Source organism: Mobula hypostoma, chromosome 3, assembly GCF_963921235.1.
Source record: "Mobula hypostoma chromosome 3, sMobHyp1.1, whole genome shotgun sequence".
Lineage (NCBI taxonomy): Eukaryota > Metazoa > Chordata > Chondrichthyes > Myliobatiformes > Myliobatidae > Mobula > Mobula hypostoma.
In genome coordinates this window covers 151,382,189-151,398,527 of record NC_086099.1, presented here as the reverse complement: position 1 = coordinate 151,398,527, position 16,339 = coordinate 151,382,189, and the positions used below count along the sequence as shown (strand labels likewise).

General features: G+C 37.5%; 1 protein-coding gene across 1 annotated transcript; it reads right to left on the bottom strand.

Moving 5' to 3' along the window:
- Positions 1-905: 905 nt before the first annotated feature.
- cct5 (chaperonin containing TCP1, subunit 5 (epsilon)) lies at positions 906-14,587 on the bottom strand. The gene is made up of 11 exons (XM_063043865.1): positions 14,223-14,587; positions 11,403-11,463; positions 10,144-10,308; positions 9,766-9,964; positions 8,719-8,911; positions 8,333-8,482; positions 8,128-8,247; positions 7,864-8,049; positions 4,908-5,045; positions 4,500-4,680; positions 906-1,192 (listed from the first exon to the last, which is right to left on the bottom strand). Exons 1-11 carry the CDS (start codon positions 14,325-14,327, stop codon positions 1,065-1,067), a joined length of 1,626 nt encoding a protein of 541 aa, XP_062899935.1. The 5' UTR covers positions 14,328-14,587; the 3' UTR covers positions 906-1,064.
- Between the last annotated feature and the right edge of the window lie 1,752 nt (positions 14,588-16,339).

Sequence of the window (16,339 nt, the reverse complement as noted above, 5' to 3'; positions counted from 1 at the left end):
AAAGGAAACAAACTCCTTATGAATGGCTGCAGAAATTGAACCCAGATCACTGGTGCTGTAAAGCATAATGCGAACCCCTATGCTACCATGCATTGTGCACTCTGGGTTGATACAGTGGTATTGCATTAACTGAAAGCATACAAAATGGTGCTGGGAAATCTGTTGCCATGCATTCTTCCAGATTTTCTATGACAATCAGGTAATTACTTTATGTGTTTAAATTAACTGATTTTTCTTCTTTGCTTTAACATGTGCATCAAAATTGAGTGAGAAGTGCAGGTAAATTATACTATATTGGAAACTATATACTCTATTTTGTTTGACCTTTGGTTTTATTTTAATGTTTGTATCATGGTGTAATCCTGTTTCATACAAGATTTGAGGGTTTTTTAAAAGTAGTGTTCCAGCATTCAAAAACCATGGCGCTTTTGATTCTGAGTTTGATTTCTTATTTTCTTACTCATTCCTATACCCCACAATTACCTTATAATCCAAAATTATATGTAGAATATACCGATTTGATGTTTATTGCTCTCAGGGATAGGAAATTCTAAAGTTGTTCTCATAAGAAGGAAATCTCCACTTCAGTCTCAAGGACTTAACTCCTTACTTATTGTTCGATTTCATATGAGAGTAAACATAGATCACCTTCGTGGCATTTGACTGGCTGCAGTTTTTGCATTATTTGCTTGACATCTTTTACTTAAAAAATCAAGCAATGGCTGCCAATTCCAAGGGTAAAGTTACAACTTCTATCTCCATTTAGCCACATAAGTGCAAGATTATGTGAAAGCATTTGATAGGTGGTAACCAAGCCAGAACTCAGTTCACTTTGATATACCGCAAAATATCTGCTACCATGTTACACAAGTAGAAAATGAAACCACTAATACACTCAAGAACTAAGTGAAACATCTGGAGATGTTACAGATGCTTTTATTTGGTTCTTTGAAACAATACAAGTAGCTTACAGTATTATGCAAAAATAAATAACTGATCAGCAAATGGAGGTCACCAATCACGGCAAATCCTGCCACTTCCCTGCCAGCAGAAGAAAAATGTGCCTATTCCTGCATTTCTCCCGGGCATCGAATATCATCGATCTTCAGTATCATTTTCACTACTTGGGTAGCCAAAGAAATTTGCTGCTTCTTTCCAATTAGAGTCTCTATGACATGCTGTTTTTTCATGTCTAAAATGAATAGTAAAACAATTAGTGGATTGAGTAAAACCAGTGTTGCAAAGAAAGTACTGAAAATAAACATTAAATCTCTCAATTTCACTATTCAAGTTTATATTTAATCTGTAAAGTCATCTAATATATTTGGAAATGAGATATTATGCATTAACCTGAGTTGAAATAGATCTCCCCTCACCCACACTTGTTTTGAGACAGTGATGTTTAGTACTAGATTTTCTAGCCATGGTTGCCCACAATATGCCGCTTGTATTTGAAATTCACTATGAATCAATGTCTTAACTGCTTAATTTTCTTTGCCAACTATCTCTCTCCATCCACCCACTCCCAAATTAAAAGTTGTACTTTTTATGGAAAAAAATAAACTTTTATTGATGCCTAAATTGAAAAGTTATACATGGACTAAGCCTATAGCTTATTCAAGAGTCTAAATGCAATACACACAAAATGCTGAAGGAACTCAACAGAGCCAGGCAGCATCTATGGAAAGGAATAAACAGCTAACGTTGAGGACAAGACCCTTCTGCAGAGTTGGAAAGGGAGCAGAAGCCACAATAAGCGGGGGGGGGGGGTGGAGGAGAAAGTACAAGTAGATAGGTGAGGAGCAAGGGGGGGGGAATGAGGGAACGAAGTAAGAAGCTGGATAGGGATAGGTGAAATAGAAAAAGGTTGAAAAGGGAAGAGTCTGTTAGGAGAGAACAGTGGAAGAAAGGGAAGGAGGAGGGGGAACCAGAAGATGGGCAGGTAAGCAGTGAGAAGGTAACCTTATTGGGGAATGGAAAATGAGAGAAGGGAGAAGGGAGAAATTACTGGAAGTTGGAGAAATTGATGTTCACACCATCAAGGTTGAAGGCTACCCAGATGGAACATGAAGTGTTACTTCTCCAATTTGTTTGGTCTCATGGCAGTAGAGAAGCCCATAGACATGTCAGAATGTGAAGTAGAATCTGCTGGCAGAATCTCTTGCGTTTTGAGTCTTAGTGAATGCTTGTAGTGCAAAACAAAAGCAAAACTAACACTAAATAAATACAAATAAGCCTTCTCTCGAATCAATATACTGAAGTTTGAAACACGTCAAAATCAGAGCCCTAACTAATGCCCTGTAATACAGTCAAAACTAAAGTCAGACTGGTCTCTGATTCGGAATGTGGTTCAAACATCAGCAATGCGTCACAGTTGCTGGTTTAAAAAAAAGAGGCCCTGTCAAACATTTCAGACAGACAAAAGATCCCAAGACACCATTTTAAAGAGGATAGTTAACCCAATATTTATCCCAACATCAACATCCCAAAGAGTATAAGGACACTAGTGTTTGTGGAAGCATATAGTATGCATATTGCACGGTTTGGTTTTTAGAGGAACTATACCTGAAACACTCTGTTCACTATCTCAAGCTGTGAAATTATTGTAGTTTTCTTAAACCAAGAGGAGGTGCGCAAAGTCAATGTAAATGAACTGTAACCCATTTTTTCATTACAGGAAAGTGTCAATTTGTTAATAAATAGAACGAATACAAATAAATCTACTGACAATCCTGTTTCTTACCATAGTTTCTATGGTATTTTAAACAGTTCCAATTACTTAGATTTTTTTGCATGCCAATACACCATGAAGCTGATATTCCAGGAAAAGCATTTCATCATTGGCTCTCCTCAAATTTAAGATGCATTTCTAACTTCCCTTTATCTAAAGAACACAACTATATTGGTTATCAAGTGCTGTCTATGTTTATAGCAACTATATTGGCAAGTTCAAGTTTATATACAGAGCCTTAGAAATAGTATTCAGCCCTCAACCCATTGTTCACATAAATGAGTACTACAACCAAGAATTATGATCAAGTTAATTGAGATTTTTGTGAATCATATGCTCCTTTTTTCACTCTTCCATAAACACCTTTTTTGTGCAAGGCCTTAAAGATTCTAGAGCTATGAACTTCATCTCCAGCTGCAGCTACTGACTTCTCTGCAGCTCACTCAGAGTTGACTGTTGGCATCACAGTAGCTTCTTACAAGTGCAATTCTTCCCCGGCAACTAAATTTAGAGGGGCAACAGCCTGACAGTGTGGCTGTGGTTTCATTTCCATTTTCACAATAGACTCAACTGAGCTGCGGTATGTGCGGTGCCATTGAATTATCTTGTACTCTTCCTCAGATTTGTGGTTATTATCATTTCCCTGACTGATCTTGAATGCTCTTTTGTTTTCATTTTGATTTAGTCTTTTGAAAATCTACCACCTTAGAGAGAGGGGATACTTATTCTTATAAATTCAGCAAAGACAGGTGATCCTCCAATTTTCTACATCAACAAATTGGGTGAGTTGGTAAAGTAATACCTGTATATTGCAGCAGAAGAAAGTTAGTGTAGTAAATACAAATTATAAATTTTACATTGTAACTTTACAAAAGGGACAAATACTTTTCCAGTCTCTCAACTTTGGGTTTTAATTGTTTACTAAATTAACAAATTTAAATTGTTAATTTGGAATTTTTTTGATTTGCCATGATGCACAATGTTTTGTAGATCAGCTCAGAAGAATCCTAATTCAATATATTTTAAATTTAGAAAATGGAGACAGTAAAATGTGAAAATAAGTGTGGAGAGTGAATACCTTAAGGCACAGTACCAGTGATCTACAATGCTAGGTTCCACATAAAACCTACCATACTGTCGCACCTTACAGAGAGAGGGGGTACTTATTCTTGTGCTTTTATCCACCACCTGCTTATCCCAATCACCCCATTGTCTTAGATCAAATGGCTGGCCAACCATGGAGACAGAATTTGCTGTATTTAAACACTAGGAAATCTGAACTCTATTCTCTTTTTCCATTTATCTCAGTAAGCAACATCTCAGACTGATTAATGAGTAAATAACCTCATACCCAATTCATTTCTGGACTGTGCTTCAGACTTACCCTGTCATAAAGAATGCCTACATCCAGCCCTAATATTGCCAATCTCAACTTCTGCCTCATCCATTTATTTTTTTGGGAACAGACTATCTGTGAAATAACAACATTCCAGGCTTTCTTCCCATCTTTCATCCTCCATCAACCAGGTCACCTGAAATTCAGACTTTAATACATCTATTTAGTTTTTTTCTAACTAATTTTCTTTAAAGCTTTAAGTCATTAGCCTTGTAAAAGGTTCTGAATAAATTCAATTTGTTGCAGCTTCAGTTGAGAAATACCTCAATACAAAATAGCACAAAAGCAAATAAGGCATACTTAATATTGGCTAAATTGCAAGCTATTTAACCATACAATGTTGTTTTAAAATGACTATGAAAAGTTACCTACCATTTGTTTCCTTGTGTAAGCAATCTATACCCAGTGCAAAGTTGTTCTCCTTCACCTGTCTAGCTCGAACTTCTGTCATTGTCTGGATCGGATTGTAACCACTGTTTTCTGCCAGTGACATTGGAATGACTTCTAAGGCATCAGCAAAAGCTCTCATTGCATACTGTTCTAAAGTAGGACACTGTACAGCAAGATAGAATATAAAAATACTGAAATGTAACTACTAATCAAAAGTAACGGACATAACAATGATCACAATAGTTGCAGGTGGCATATCTCCCCAGATTACTCAGCTTGAAGATTATTTAGCAAATATCCAATAAATAGTCAAAGTAAATGAAACCCATGTTCCTTGAAGCCAAGAATGAAGGCTCCACAAACATTCTTTATTTTAAATTAGAATTTTACCTTGTCAGCTGCCTCATTAACAGCCAAAGCACAAGCGATCTCTGCAGCACCTCCACCATATACAACACGATTATCTTTCACAAGGTTTCGAATAACACACAAGGCATCATGAAGTGCTCTTTTTGCCTCTTCAATTATCTGGAACAAATTTTAACAATTATTAAATACAAGTATAAGCAAATACTGAAATTTAATAAACATCAATACTGATTGATAATTAAGTGATTCAAATCTTAAAACACTTTACCAGAATCTCTTAAAGAAATACTGCATAATGCAAATTCATTTATATTCTGTTCTATGCTCAAATGCCAACGACACAACTCTATGTTGATATATCATTGCACCAATCTTGAAATAGGGTATAAAGGCAGTTATTTGTTCTTTGAAAAAATGAGAAAAATAAACTAAGATCATAACAATAGATAGTTAAAATACTAAAAATCAATGAAGCTGGGAACTGGTTTCCCTCAATAGGCAAATTGTATATATTCAATTAAAACAATATGATATTAAAAAAACTCAAACCCATTGTATTTGTCAATTAGGTACCATGTTCTAGAATCTATTACCTACATAGAAAAGGCAGCATAACAAAAAAAAAAGCAAGAATATCTTCCAGCAGGATGGTGCCAGTGACCAATGGCAACATCTTGCAGACAGCTTACAAAACTACTGGATACTCTTCTTCTCTGGGATCCTTGCAGCCTATAATTCCCTTTTAAGAATGTATTTTTGAGTTGACTGAACGATCTAGATGCTTCTCTGATCTCCTGGGGGATTTGGCATGGAGTGGGGTATACAATACGTCAATTCCTAATGGTGGAATATGAAACTGTGGTCAGCTGCATTACTCTGCACCAGTTAAAACGTTGAGCTAGATTAAAATCGACGAGGACAAGAGTTCAGTGTTCAGTGCCACCTGCCTGCATTTGGCCGGTCTCCCCCTCGCAGCTGGCAGCAAAAGGTGCAGGAGCCTGGGCCTCAAACTGCAAGGTTCGATCACCTTAGCGGCTCATGGCTGTGGGCTCACATTTGGGAACTCCACAGTTTGATGTTTATGTTGTCTGTGTAATGTGTTTGCTTTTAGCTATTTGCGTGATTTGGTCTTTTTTCCACGTACCCGATGGTCTTGTGTGTCAGGGTTTTTAAAAACTGGTTCTATAGTGCTTCTTTGTTTTGAGGCTCAAGAGGCTGAAGAACCTCAAGGTTGTATACATGCTTTGATAAAAAATGTACTTTGAACATTGATTATTTTGTTCAAACCAAACAAGAAAAGTCATCTCAAAACTCAAATATTCTAGCATCTTTTCCCCCACCTCCCGGTAACTTTCCTTTGTCAGATCTTGAGGCCATTACCTTTGTTAATAAATAAATTCAAATTGTAGCTTTAATTGACATACGTATCAATAAAAATGTTCATTTATTTCTGATTTTAGTTTATTACAGATTATGTCTGATAAAAGCTGAAAGTACTGAACACCTGAAATCTTCCACCAAGGAGATTGGATGCTAATGCACTGGAGGTATTTAAAGAGTAAGCATTTTTTAAAAATATGAAATAATTGAGGACTATGAGGAACTAATGCAGAATAAAAATAAAAGCTTGTGATATTTCAGTCATGATCATAATTAACTGGAACAGACTTGAAGGGCCAGATGGCCACCTGACACACACATTTTCATGTGTTCTGTACATTCACATGTAATAAATCAAAACCGCTGGATCTCAAGTTCAATCTCCAGATAATGCCACTGACTTTCAGTCTGCATACATAAGTGGGATTGCTAACGTTCTAGATGTTAGTTGGAATGTAGAGGTAACAGAAAAAAGGAGAAAACAGAAGTCATAATTGTAGATACAACTATGATTGCAGTCATGATTCATCTACACAAACCCTGACAGAGTTATAAATGTGCAGTTGCACCATTCATTTAGATGACGGAAGATCATCATATAATAATCCTAACAATAAACCTAACCAAATAATAGAAAAAGGTTGAGGAATGGAAAGTATTATTGTTCCTCTTTGGTCACAGTAATGTAACAAGTCCATTACTATAAAAATATAAACATAATAGAAGTTTTTAACTAAATTTTGATAGACACTTGAACCTGGAGGAAATGTCAATGCACATGAAAACCAGAGAAAAAGGTGACTGAAAGCAGAGTGCATGAAGAGCGCAAGGATAGAAAGTGGCTTCTTCTACAATAAAAAGGATCAAAGAACATTATGGAAAAAAATAACAATAGTTTAAATGGGAAAATGCATTGCCAGGCAAACAAACAAATAGCTGGTAACTTTAGGAACTGAAGTTTTTAAAAACGAAGTATCAAAGTTAGGCAAGGAAAAAGGGTAAGCAAATGAAAAACTTTTGGGTTGTTAAGAGATTCACCCGAATGGAAAAAAAACTGATCTCCAGCAAGTTGTGGTTTATGGGAACTGATCTGCAAGTCCTTGAAGTCTTTAAATTAAACCCTGGTTGAGGGCACATAGAGCAGGGATGTAAGAGCTTAAAAGCACTGTTTAGTAATGTCTAAAAACAAAACAAACTTGTAGCCTCACTTCTATTTAAATTTAATGTCAAGTAAATCAACAGTGTTGGACGAGCAATACAAAGTGTACCAGCATCGAATATTCTGAAAGCCAAATTTAATAAATGACTGGGATAATTGTGGTAGATAGATTTGAAACTATTCAAATTTGAATAGAGGAGTGAAGACATGAGATTGCAATTTAGTCGAACTTATTACCAAAATTGCTTCACTGATACCTCAAAGCAAAAAAGTTTTGATCAAAATAAAATTCCCTAATCTACAATGTTAGCTATTGTAATTACTACTTTGATTAACATCGAATGAGAAACAAAGACACATAGCTAACTGGTGTGAGAAAGCTAACATTTGACTTCAAAGGCTTACTTCAAATTTAGTGCTCAGAGATACCACACATACCATTTTGTTTCCACCTCTGATGAAGATGGTTACTGCCCTGGAGTTATGGCATTCTTCAATCACAAGCATCCTATCCTTGGTAGTTCCAAAAGATATTTCTTTGACGATACCAGCACTGCCGAGTTTTTCAGGTGTAAGTTCTGAAAACCGAGGAACAATGCGCCCTCCAGTGGCAATAGCAATAAGCTGAAACACAAATACATCTATATTAATCTGGATCTCCACTTAATGCCCTATACTAAAATGTGATGCACTCGAACTCACCTCAATTTCAGGCCCACCAACCCAACGTACTGCCGGAAGCTTATTCTGAAGAAGCAAATGGTTTGCTTCATCATCAAACCCCCACTGGCAAATAGCTAGATTGGCACCAGTACTTTTTACCTTGAAAATAAAATACAATGCCAATAATTAGTCTCTATAAGACTGTAAGCAAATTCTTTGTCCTATCAGGGATGCATTTACTGACCTGATTGATCATTTCTGCAAATTTATCCTTTTCATATTTTTGCAAGGCCTTGTAATCTTCCACTGAAGTCACATCAAGCTTATGCTTGGTTTTTGGTTTTGGTGGTTCAAAGGGACATGTCAAAATTGCAAGCTTTGCATCTTTTACCACCTAAAAATAATATTTAAAAATCAATATATTTAGAAATCTTACTGTTGTAGAGATCTTGGCAGCAAAATTACTATAGTTGTATGTTGTTGTTTAACAGGACGCAAATTTTAAACTATGAGGCACATTAGTTCTGATGTATTGTTGGCAAAGAGATGGCAATAAAATTGGCAATTTGTTATGCAAATATGATGCAACTACACTTCATAACTAACTTGTCAGCAATGCAAAAGTCCTACCTTGGGCATTTGTGGATGGCTGAATTCTTTGTCCACTACAACTCCTTTAATTAACTGTGTGTCCTCAAGCTTTCCACCAACTTTACCTTCCACTTTCATCAGCTCAAAATCTACATCCTTTCGCTCCATATCAGCAACAGTTAGAACAGCATCCACAGCTATTTCTGCCATTTGTCTATGGCATCGATTAATGCTGTACAAATGCAGAAAATTCTCTTTGAGTATAAGAAAAAGGCAAGATGGAGTTATACCATTCAAATACTCAGTTCTGGCATTTACTTTTGAGTACATCACAAATTGATAACCATTAGGGCACTAAGTTGCAACAGATTCTGTACCATTATTGTTCAGAGCATATTCATGTCAAAATAGCTAACCAGAATAGAATATTGAAATGACTTCCTTGGATAGAACAGTGACTATGGCAAAGTAAAAATAATTCCTGCTACTTATGAATTTTAAGGCAGTTTCTCGATGTAGACATTGCTGATAGGGTGAGCATTTACTGTCCAACCCTAACAATCCTGGGGATGGCAGTGTTAAGTAACAACCGCAAGTCTTTCTGGAGATGGTTTGGATAGGGAGTTCCAAGATGTAGACCCAACAACAATGAATGAACAGCAAGGCATTTCTAGATCAGGATGGTAAATGACATGGAGGAGTGCAGGTGGTTGTGTTCCCAATCATCCGCTACCCTCATCCTTTTTGGGGACATGACTCAGATGTAGGAGATGCTGTCGAAGTGGCCTGAATGGGTAAATGAAATGGATTTTGTATATTGCATGTTGCAGCCACGGTGCAAAAATCTTTAACACGAGATTCTGCAGATGCTGTTAGTCCACAGTAGCACACACAAGCTGGAGGAACTCATCTGGTCAGGTAGCATTTATGGAAAGGAATAATCAGTTGACATTTTGGGCCGAGACCCTTTGCATTACAGAAAATTGTGATGAGACTCATTGTCTAGCCACACAATCCCTCCTTTAATGTGGGGGTTGCCTGTACAATCATTTAACTTCCTAAGCAATAAAAGCAATTTATACTCACACTTTAGAGCCTAGTGAAGTCATAGCTGTTTGAATAAGGGGTTCTTTGTTGTTTGGATCTACAGGAAATTTATCACTGATCTTGTCCAGTTGTTCAATAGCAATGCGAGCAGCCAATTCATAACCATCAGCTATGCGAATTGGATGAATACCACGATCCAGTAATTGTTCAGCTTGTTCCAACAAGGCACCAGCGAGAACTGAAAAATATTTTCCATTTTAAGGTTTCAAATGTGTTATTCATCCAGGTGAATTTTCAATGCATCATCATTTGGTCTGGATACTAATTCATATGAAGTATTTTGCAAATGACTAAAGTTTTAAAAACTCCAAATATTATTACTATATAAAACTAATTAAAACCAGATATACAACTTACCTACCACACCCGTGGTACCATCACCAATTTCATCATCCTGAGACTTAGAAAGCTCCACCATCAATTTAGCAACTTGATGCTCTACGTCCATCATACTTAGAATAGTAGCACCATCATTGGTGACTGTCACTTCTCCATCCTTGTCCACCATCATTTTATCAAGCCCTGAAATGGAAATAAAGCAAGTGCATGATTTGTTTCAAAAGCAACAGGTTCATTTTATTGATTCAAAATTGATTGTCACTTAATCTATGACAATTCTTCATTTTGATGAAGCAGAAAGTGTGTTTCCAAGTTATACATGACAGCCATCTAATGTCATTTGTCTCTATTTGCTGCAAAACACCATTATGTTGAACAGCACAAGGTCAACAGAGAAGTTTCAAAACCCAAAGAGAACCTTTAAATACCAATACACAAGGTTTAAAAGTTAAATTAGATTAATTAGAGGCTTGTATACAGCTTAAAGACTTTAAGATCATTACTACTTATGATATTCCAAAAAAAAGTCTTTCGACAATTAGGCAAACTGGAAGTTTTTTTTTTAAAAAGCCACAATCCATCAAATAAAAAATAAAGTTATACAATGGAATATTGATTTTTTTATAACTAGAAGGATAAAATAGAAAGCGAATGATGTTTTGTTATGTATTATCTTTGGTAATGGGAACTATATCATAGGACTTATCAGCTTTGGAAACTAGTGCAGAATTTCACCAGTCATCAGGCACAAAGAATTAGCACATGAAAAGAAACTGATAGTTGATTTGATGAGAATTTTTGAAGAAACCACCACGATTATAAAATTACATAGCCTTCATTAAAACCTAGGTACATACGAACAATTTCTCACAGAGGGTGGCATATCTCTAATTCTCTTCCTTGGAGGGTTTTAGAAGCTAAATCTTGATGGCATTTAAAGAGAAAGTAGAAAGCCTTTAAAAGATCATGGAATTGAGTGCTCTGGAGAAATGATGCAGAACATCCATGATCATAATGAATGGTGAGGCAGGCTCAAGGCTCCAAGTTGTCTACTTCTGCTCCTATTTTCTTATACAATAATGTTAAAGAACCAAGGTAAATAGGTAAGATTAAGATGAAGAGAATTCAGTTACAGGTCTACAATGATCTCATAGAATTGAGAATACACCTGTAATTAAGAGTGAAAAGTGAATGGAAAAGTATTATTTATTCAAGAATTGATATCATCTATCATCTCTTCATCAAAAATATTTGTTTTCTGTAAAACATGAGCTTACCCTTCGGTCCAAGAGATGTTCTCAGTGTATTTGACACTGCTTTTGCTGCCATAATATGTGACTGTAACAAACAAAAGCAAAAAAATTAGAATTCCAAAATTTCAAAGGTCCAATTTAATGTCAGAGAAATGCATACAATATACATCCTGAAATGCTTTTTCATTTTACGTTGTTTTGAAATGTCATCCAGTGAACAAAACAGAAATAGTAATTTTTGTTATGCAGTTGTCCAGATCTTAATAGTTATTACACTATTTTAAAGCAGTTCAAGCTAACATTTATGAGACTGACTGGAAAATCTTATTATAGTATTACAAAACTGTAAATGTTTCGCAGAATCCCCATGGCATAAAAGGCCACGGACCAAGTGCTGGTAAATGGGATTAGTATTAAGAAGAGGAATGAGTACTTGTTATACGATGCGCCACAGGGCCAGTTTCTGTGCTGTATAACTGTAAATGTACCAATCTTTCCTACAATTATTTCAATTGGGTTGGGAAAATTGACTCATAACACACAGGTGTATTTTGATAAGAATATTGCAAAATACCTTCAACATAGTGTACTGCACATTCAAAAAATTAAAAATAGCTTTCCTCAGTTTGTTTTTTGTAAATATACATCTGTAAATTAATATTAATTAATCCCAGTTAACTAATCCTAGCAGCAATTATTTTCAACATAGGGCAAATAAAAGTCTGCTTTTTTTTCTTTTCAATAACTTGCAAAAATAGATTAGGTATAGAGTCCCATTCTGATCACCTAATAATGGTAAGGATGTTAATAACCCAGAAAGGGTATATGATTTAGTAAAATCCGGGACAAGGAACTTGATCCGTGTTATCAAAGTGGAGAACTTGATTTATTTCAAATAAAATTAATCATCTGAAATGTATTCTCTCCTCCATGGATGCTAACTAACTAGAATCGGGTTTATTATCAGAGACAGATGATGAAATCTGTTGTTTTATGGTAGAAGTACAGAGCAAGACTTAAAAATTACTGTTACAATAAATAAGTACTGCAAGGGAGGAATAGTGTGATGGTGTTCATGGAGCATTTGAAAATCTGATGGCAGAGGGTAAAAAGCTGTTCCTGAAACTTTGAGTGTGAATCTTCAGAATCCTTAATGGTGGATGATGCCACTTTCTTGAGGTACTGCCTTATGAAGGTCTCCCCAGTGGTGGGGAAAATTATGCCCATGATGGAGCAGGTTAAGTCTGCAACCCTCTGGAGCCATTGGTCCCTCCATACCAGCTAGTGATGCAACAAGTCAGAATGCTCTCCACTTGGTATTGGAACTTGAGTATTGTGATTCTATTTTGCATTTTGTCTCTGAGGTGACTTTCCTTATTTAGGTCACTATGCTGCTTAATTGGGACAGGAGGTTGTTGCCGAACAGGTTCCAACTAGTGTAAGTTGCATGCATTTTGTGGCTATTTGACACTGCATCATGCTTAGAGATAAAGCATTGATTTTTGTCACTGGTAAGACTGCTTTGCTCACTGTGATTTCAAGCATTCAGGCTTGGAGATGCCAGAAACAGCCGGGAGTAAAAATGAAAATTTAGTGGATGCAATCAATGACAGTATTGTATAAAGGCAGTCTATTACTGCACTAGGTGTCTGTGCTGACCTTGTTCATTTAGTCAAAAGAACACAACATAGATGAATTTCTCCATCATTAAGTATTAGGAACTAATACACAACTTTATAGTACTACAGTAGTATTGGTAGTGTTCAAGTTTGTTCTGTATTTCATTTAAATACATAATCTGTTACTCAGTTTGTCTTTTTATACACTTTGTAAAATTTCAGCAATTTCGGGCAGCCACTTAATTGGCCCAATGCGTCCCATTTAACCAGAATTCACTGTAGAACAATTTGGGCCAAGTAACTATTTCTTTAAATAAAATTCCTGGAACTCATATCTGTAAGAGTGAACTGTGTATGCACTCAATGGAAAACAATTTACCACAGAAAAAGAATAAGATTGAATAGGATTTTATTCCAGCCAGAGCTCAGAGACTTGATGAACCAAATGACTTTGTTCTCAGCTATAATAATCCTATGTTTACATGAATAAATGCATGTAAGAAATGAATAAGACATGGCACCACACTGTTACCCCTCACTTCTGGACAGACTCCCCCACCATTAACCAGGCTGCTGAATTATATAGTACTCCAATTGTCCAGATCAGTGACAGAAAAAAGAACACATACGGTTGAGTACCCAGGCCCCCGAAGCCCCATGACTAAGGTTCCAGCCACTGAGCATCCACCCTATCTTTTTGCCATTTTCACGGCCTGCCTCAGCTCTCCTGGGTTTTGACGTTTGAGAACGGTCTGTTCAATAATAGAACACATTTGCGAACTGGCGACTTGTCTTCTGCCCCGGAACAATTTTTTATTGCAATAATTCTTTATTTTTGCAATTTACAGTAGTTTTGTGTTTGAAATGCGCACTGATTTCACGTCATATAGAAGTGATATTAAACCTGATTCCGATTGTCGAGCCCACCACATCCAGGGCGTCACCTGCTCTTCCCAATCGGGCCTAATGGTTTCCCACTACATCCGCTGAATGAACTCCGGCTGCGGATGAAGCAACGTGAGAGGGAGAAAAAACCGAGGCGCAAGAGACTGCTTGAACCTGACGACACAAAACAATCTGCTGGAGGAGCAGGTTTTCCACCCGAAAAGTCACGTCTCCTCCCCATACCCCCCCCCCGCCCTCGCTGAGTTCCCTGCCGCAGATTCACCGACAGCACATGGGGGGAGAACAGCGCAGGACATGCAACCGAAACCGGCCCGGTTACCTTCAGTGCCTCCAGCCCGGTCAGCCGGGTCTTACTCTCCTGGTCCTTGATGATGATGAAGGGCCGGCCATATTCATCGAAAGCGAGCGTCCCTACGGCGGACATGTTGCAGACGGGGAGCCGGCGCGATGATGGCAGAGGCGGACAGGCGGCAGGCGGCTGGCGGCTCGCAGCTCGCGCGCAGCCCGGGCTTCTGGAACCGTCTGCTGACTGCACCAACACAGCGGTCTGCGCGGGGGTCGCCACGACCCACAGTCAAACACTACCCCGACCAAACATCCAACACTTCCCACGGTAATGATTTTAACAACAGCAATGGTGCGGGAAAATTTAATAACTGACGATCGAATTAATATTTCCAGTCAAATATAGCCGGCGAGCACAGTTACACTGGTCTAGTCCGAGACCTTGTGGTATCACGAGAACAGAGCAAATAATGCCCCGCCCCATCCCCGGTCGCTTGTGACTGACCCGGGGCTTCATGGTGTCGGGGGGGGGCCGCTTCCGCGGACCAAATAAAGGCCAGGAAATAAAATCAACTCAAATAGGAATCTCATTGTGTGGTTAGGGAAACCCGCGAGCGGACAGAGCTTCGATGCACTAAACCCAGAACTGACGCTGAAGTGAGTCCCAGGCAAGGCCACGGCGGGTGGTGGAAGTTCGTAAGAAGCCTAATGAATATGCACGTTTTGTGATCGGCTTGTTACAAATGTTCCCGCTGTATAGTTAAATCCGTTTGGCGGTGCAGTTATTGTTGCCTTGATGCAATGGATGATGCGCATAGCAAGATCCTTAAGAAAGTGATTATCTCTTGCTAACTAAAATGAATGAATTCTGGGAGAACGCTCCTGGCACACTTCGCAAAATGAGGCGAATAAGAAATATCTGATTTCTGGATGAAACTTATTTTAGAAAAGCTTTGGTCAGAATAGATAATAAAACAGCTCCACCAAAACATTATTTTCTTTACAGGAGAGTTTTGCACTTTATACTGGATAGAGATGCTTAATATTGTGGAAAACTCCATAACTGCGTTGAAAAGATCGAAAGTGCAGTTCATTTGTAGGTTTAGATTAAGCAAAGAGGTTGCATTAATAAAACTTTTTAAAACTTATTAAAGAGTGAAATACTTTTCTGAAAAGATATACGGAAATAGTGTAGGCAGTTTGGTTGCATTTCACTGCTCTGAAGAATGTTTAAAAGTGCCCAACAGAACTACAGATACAACTGAAGTAGTAGTTAAAGAAATATAAAAGATCATAAATAAAAGTAGCAATACACATCAAAGTTGCTGGCGAACGCAGCAGGTCAGACAGCATCTCTAGGAAGAGGTACAGTCGACGTTTCAGGCCGAGACCCTTCGTCAGACTGAAACGTCGACTGTACCTCTTCCTAGAGATGCTGCCTGACCTGCTGCATTCACCAGCAACTTTGATGTGTGTTGCTTGAATTTCCAGCATCTGCAGACTTCCTCGTGTTTGCATAAATAAAAGTAGAACTGTTTGGCTATTTACTAAACAGAAGCAAATTAACAATCCATGGAGTACCTTTGGAGAGAGCAGGAAAGCTAAGTTTGAAGAATATTACAGATGATCAGCATTTAAAATTGAAGAGAAAGGGAGAGGGAAACAATTGCTTTACTTGACAAGGAGTGCTGTTTGTTTATCAAGAAAAGGAAAGGAACAATAGCAAGCAAAATGAAGCAGAGAACAAATCTGAGGTGAGCAATCTACAAAGAAGAGTGGTCAGCAGTCTATAAGAGAAACAAAAGGTATTAGCAAATTTTTAAGGTATAAATTACTTCATTGTTAATCTACACAATCTTGCACTGCCGGCAATTCCTGCTGAAGAGAAAAATAATATAGTGAAAGTGTGGTTAAAACAAGGTATTTTAAGTGTTTTGTAAACATATGGTTCCCAACCTTGCAAATCGCCTAACAAAAGTAAATGCATTCCACCTTAACATTGCTATTTTCTCAATTCTGTCTATTCTCCCCCCTCAGCAATATAAAATATGCTAACACTAACAAAATGCAGGAGGAATTCAGCAAGTCAGGCAGCATCTATAGAGGCGAATAACCAAGCTGGAAAGACGTGATGGGGAAGGTAAGTAGGTG

What these genes read in the sequence shown, in the direction of transcription:
- cct5 (XM_063043865.1), bottom strand. Translation starts at nt 14,327, where the DNA reads ATGTCCGCCGTAGGGACGCTCGCTTTCGATGAATATGGCCGGCCCTTC. An exon ending in ACTTCACTAGGCTCTAAAGT is followed by an intron (nt 8,912 to 9,765) that starts GTGAGTATAAAT and finishes GCATTTGTACAG; the next exon opens with CATTAATCGATGCCATAGAC. An exon ending in TTAATGAGGCAGCTGACAAG is followed by an intron (nt 4,681 to 4,907) that starts GTAAAATTCTAA and finishes CTTGCTGTACAG; the next exon opens with TGTCCTACTTTAGAACAGTA.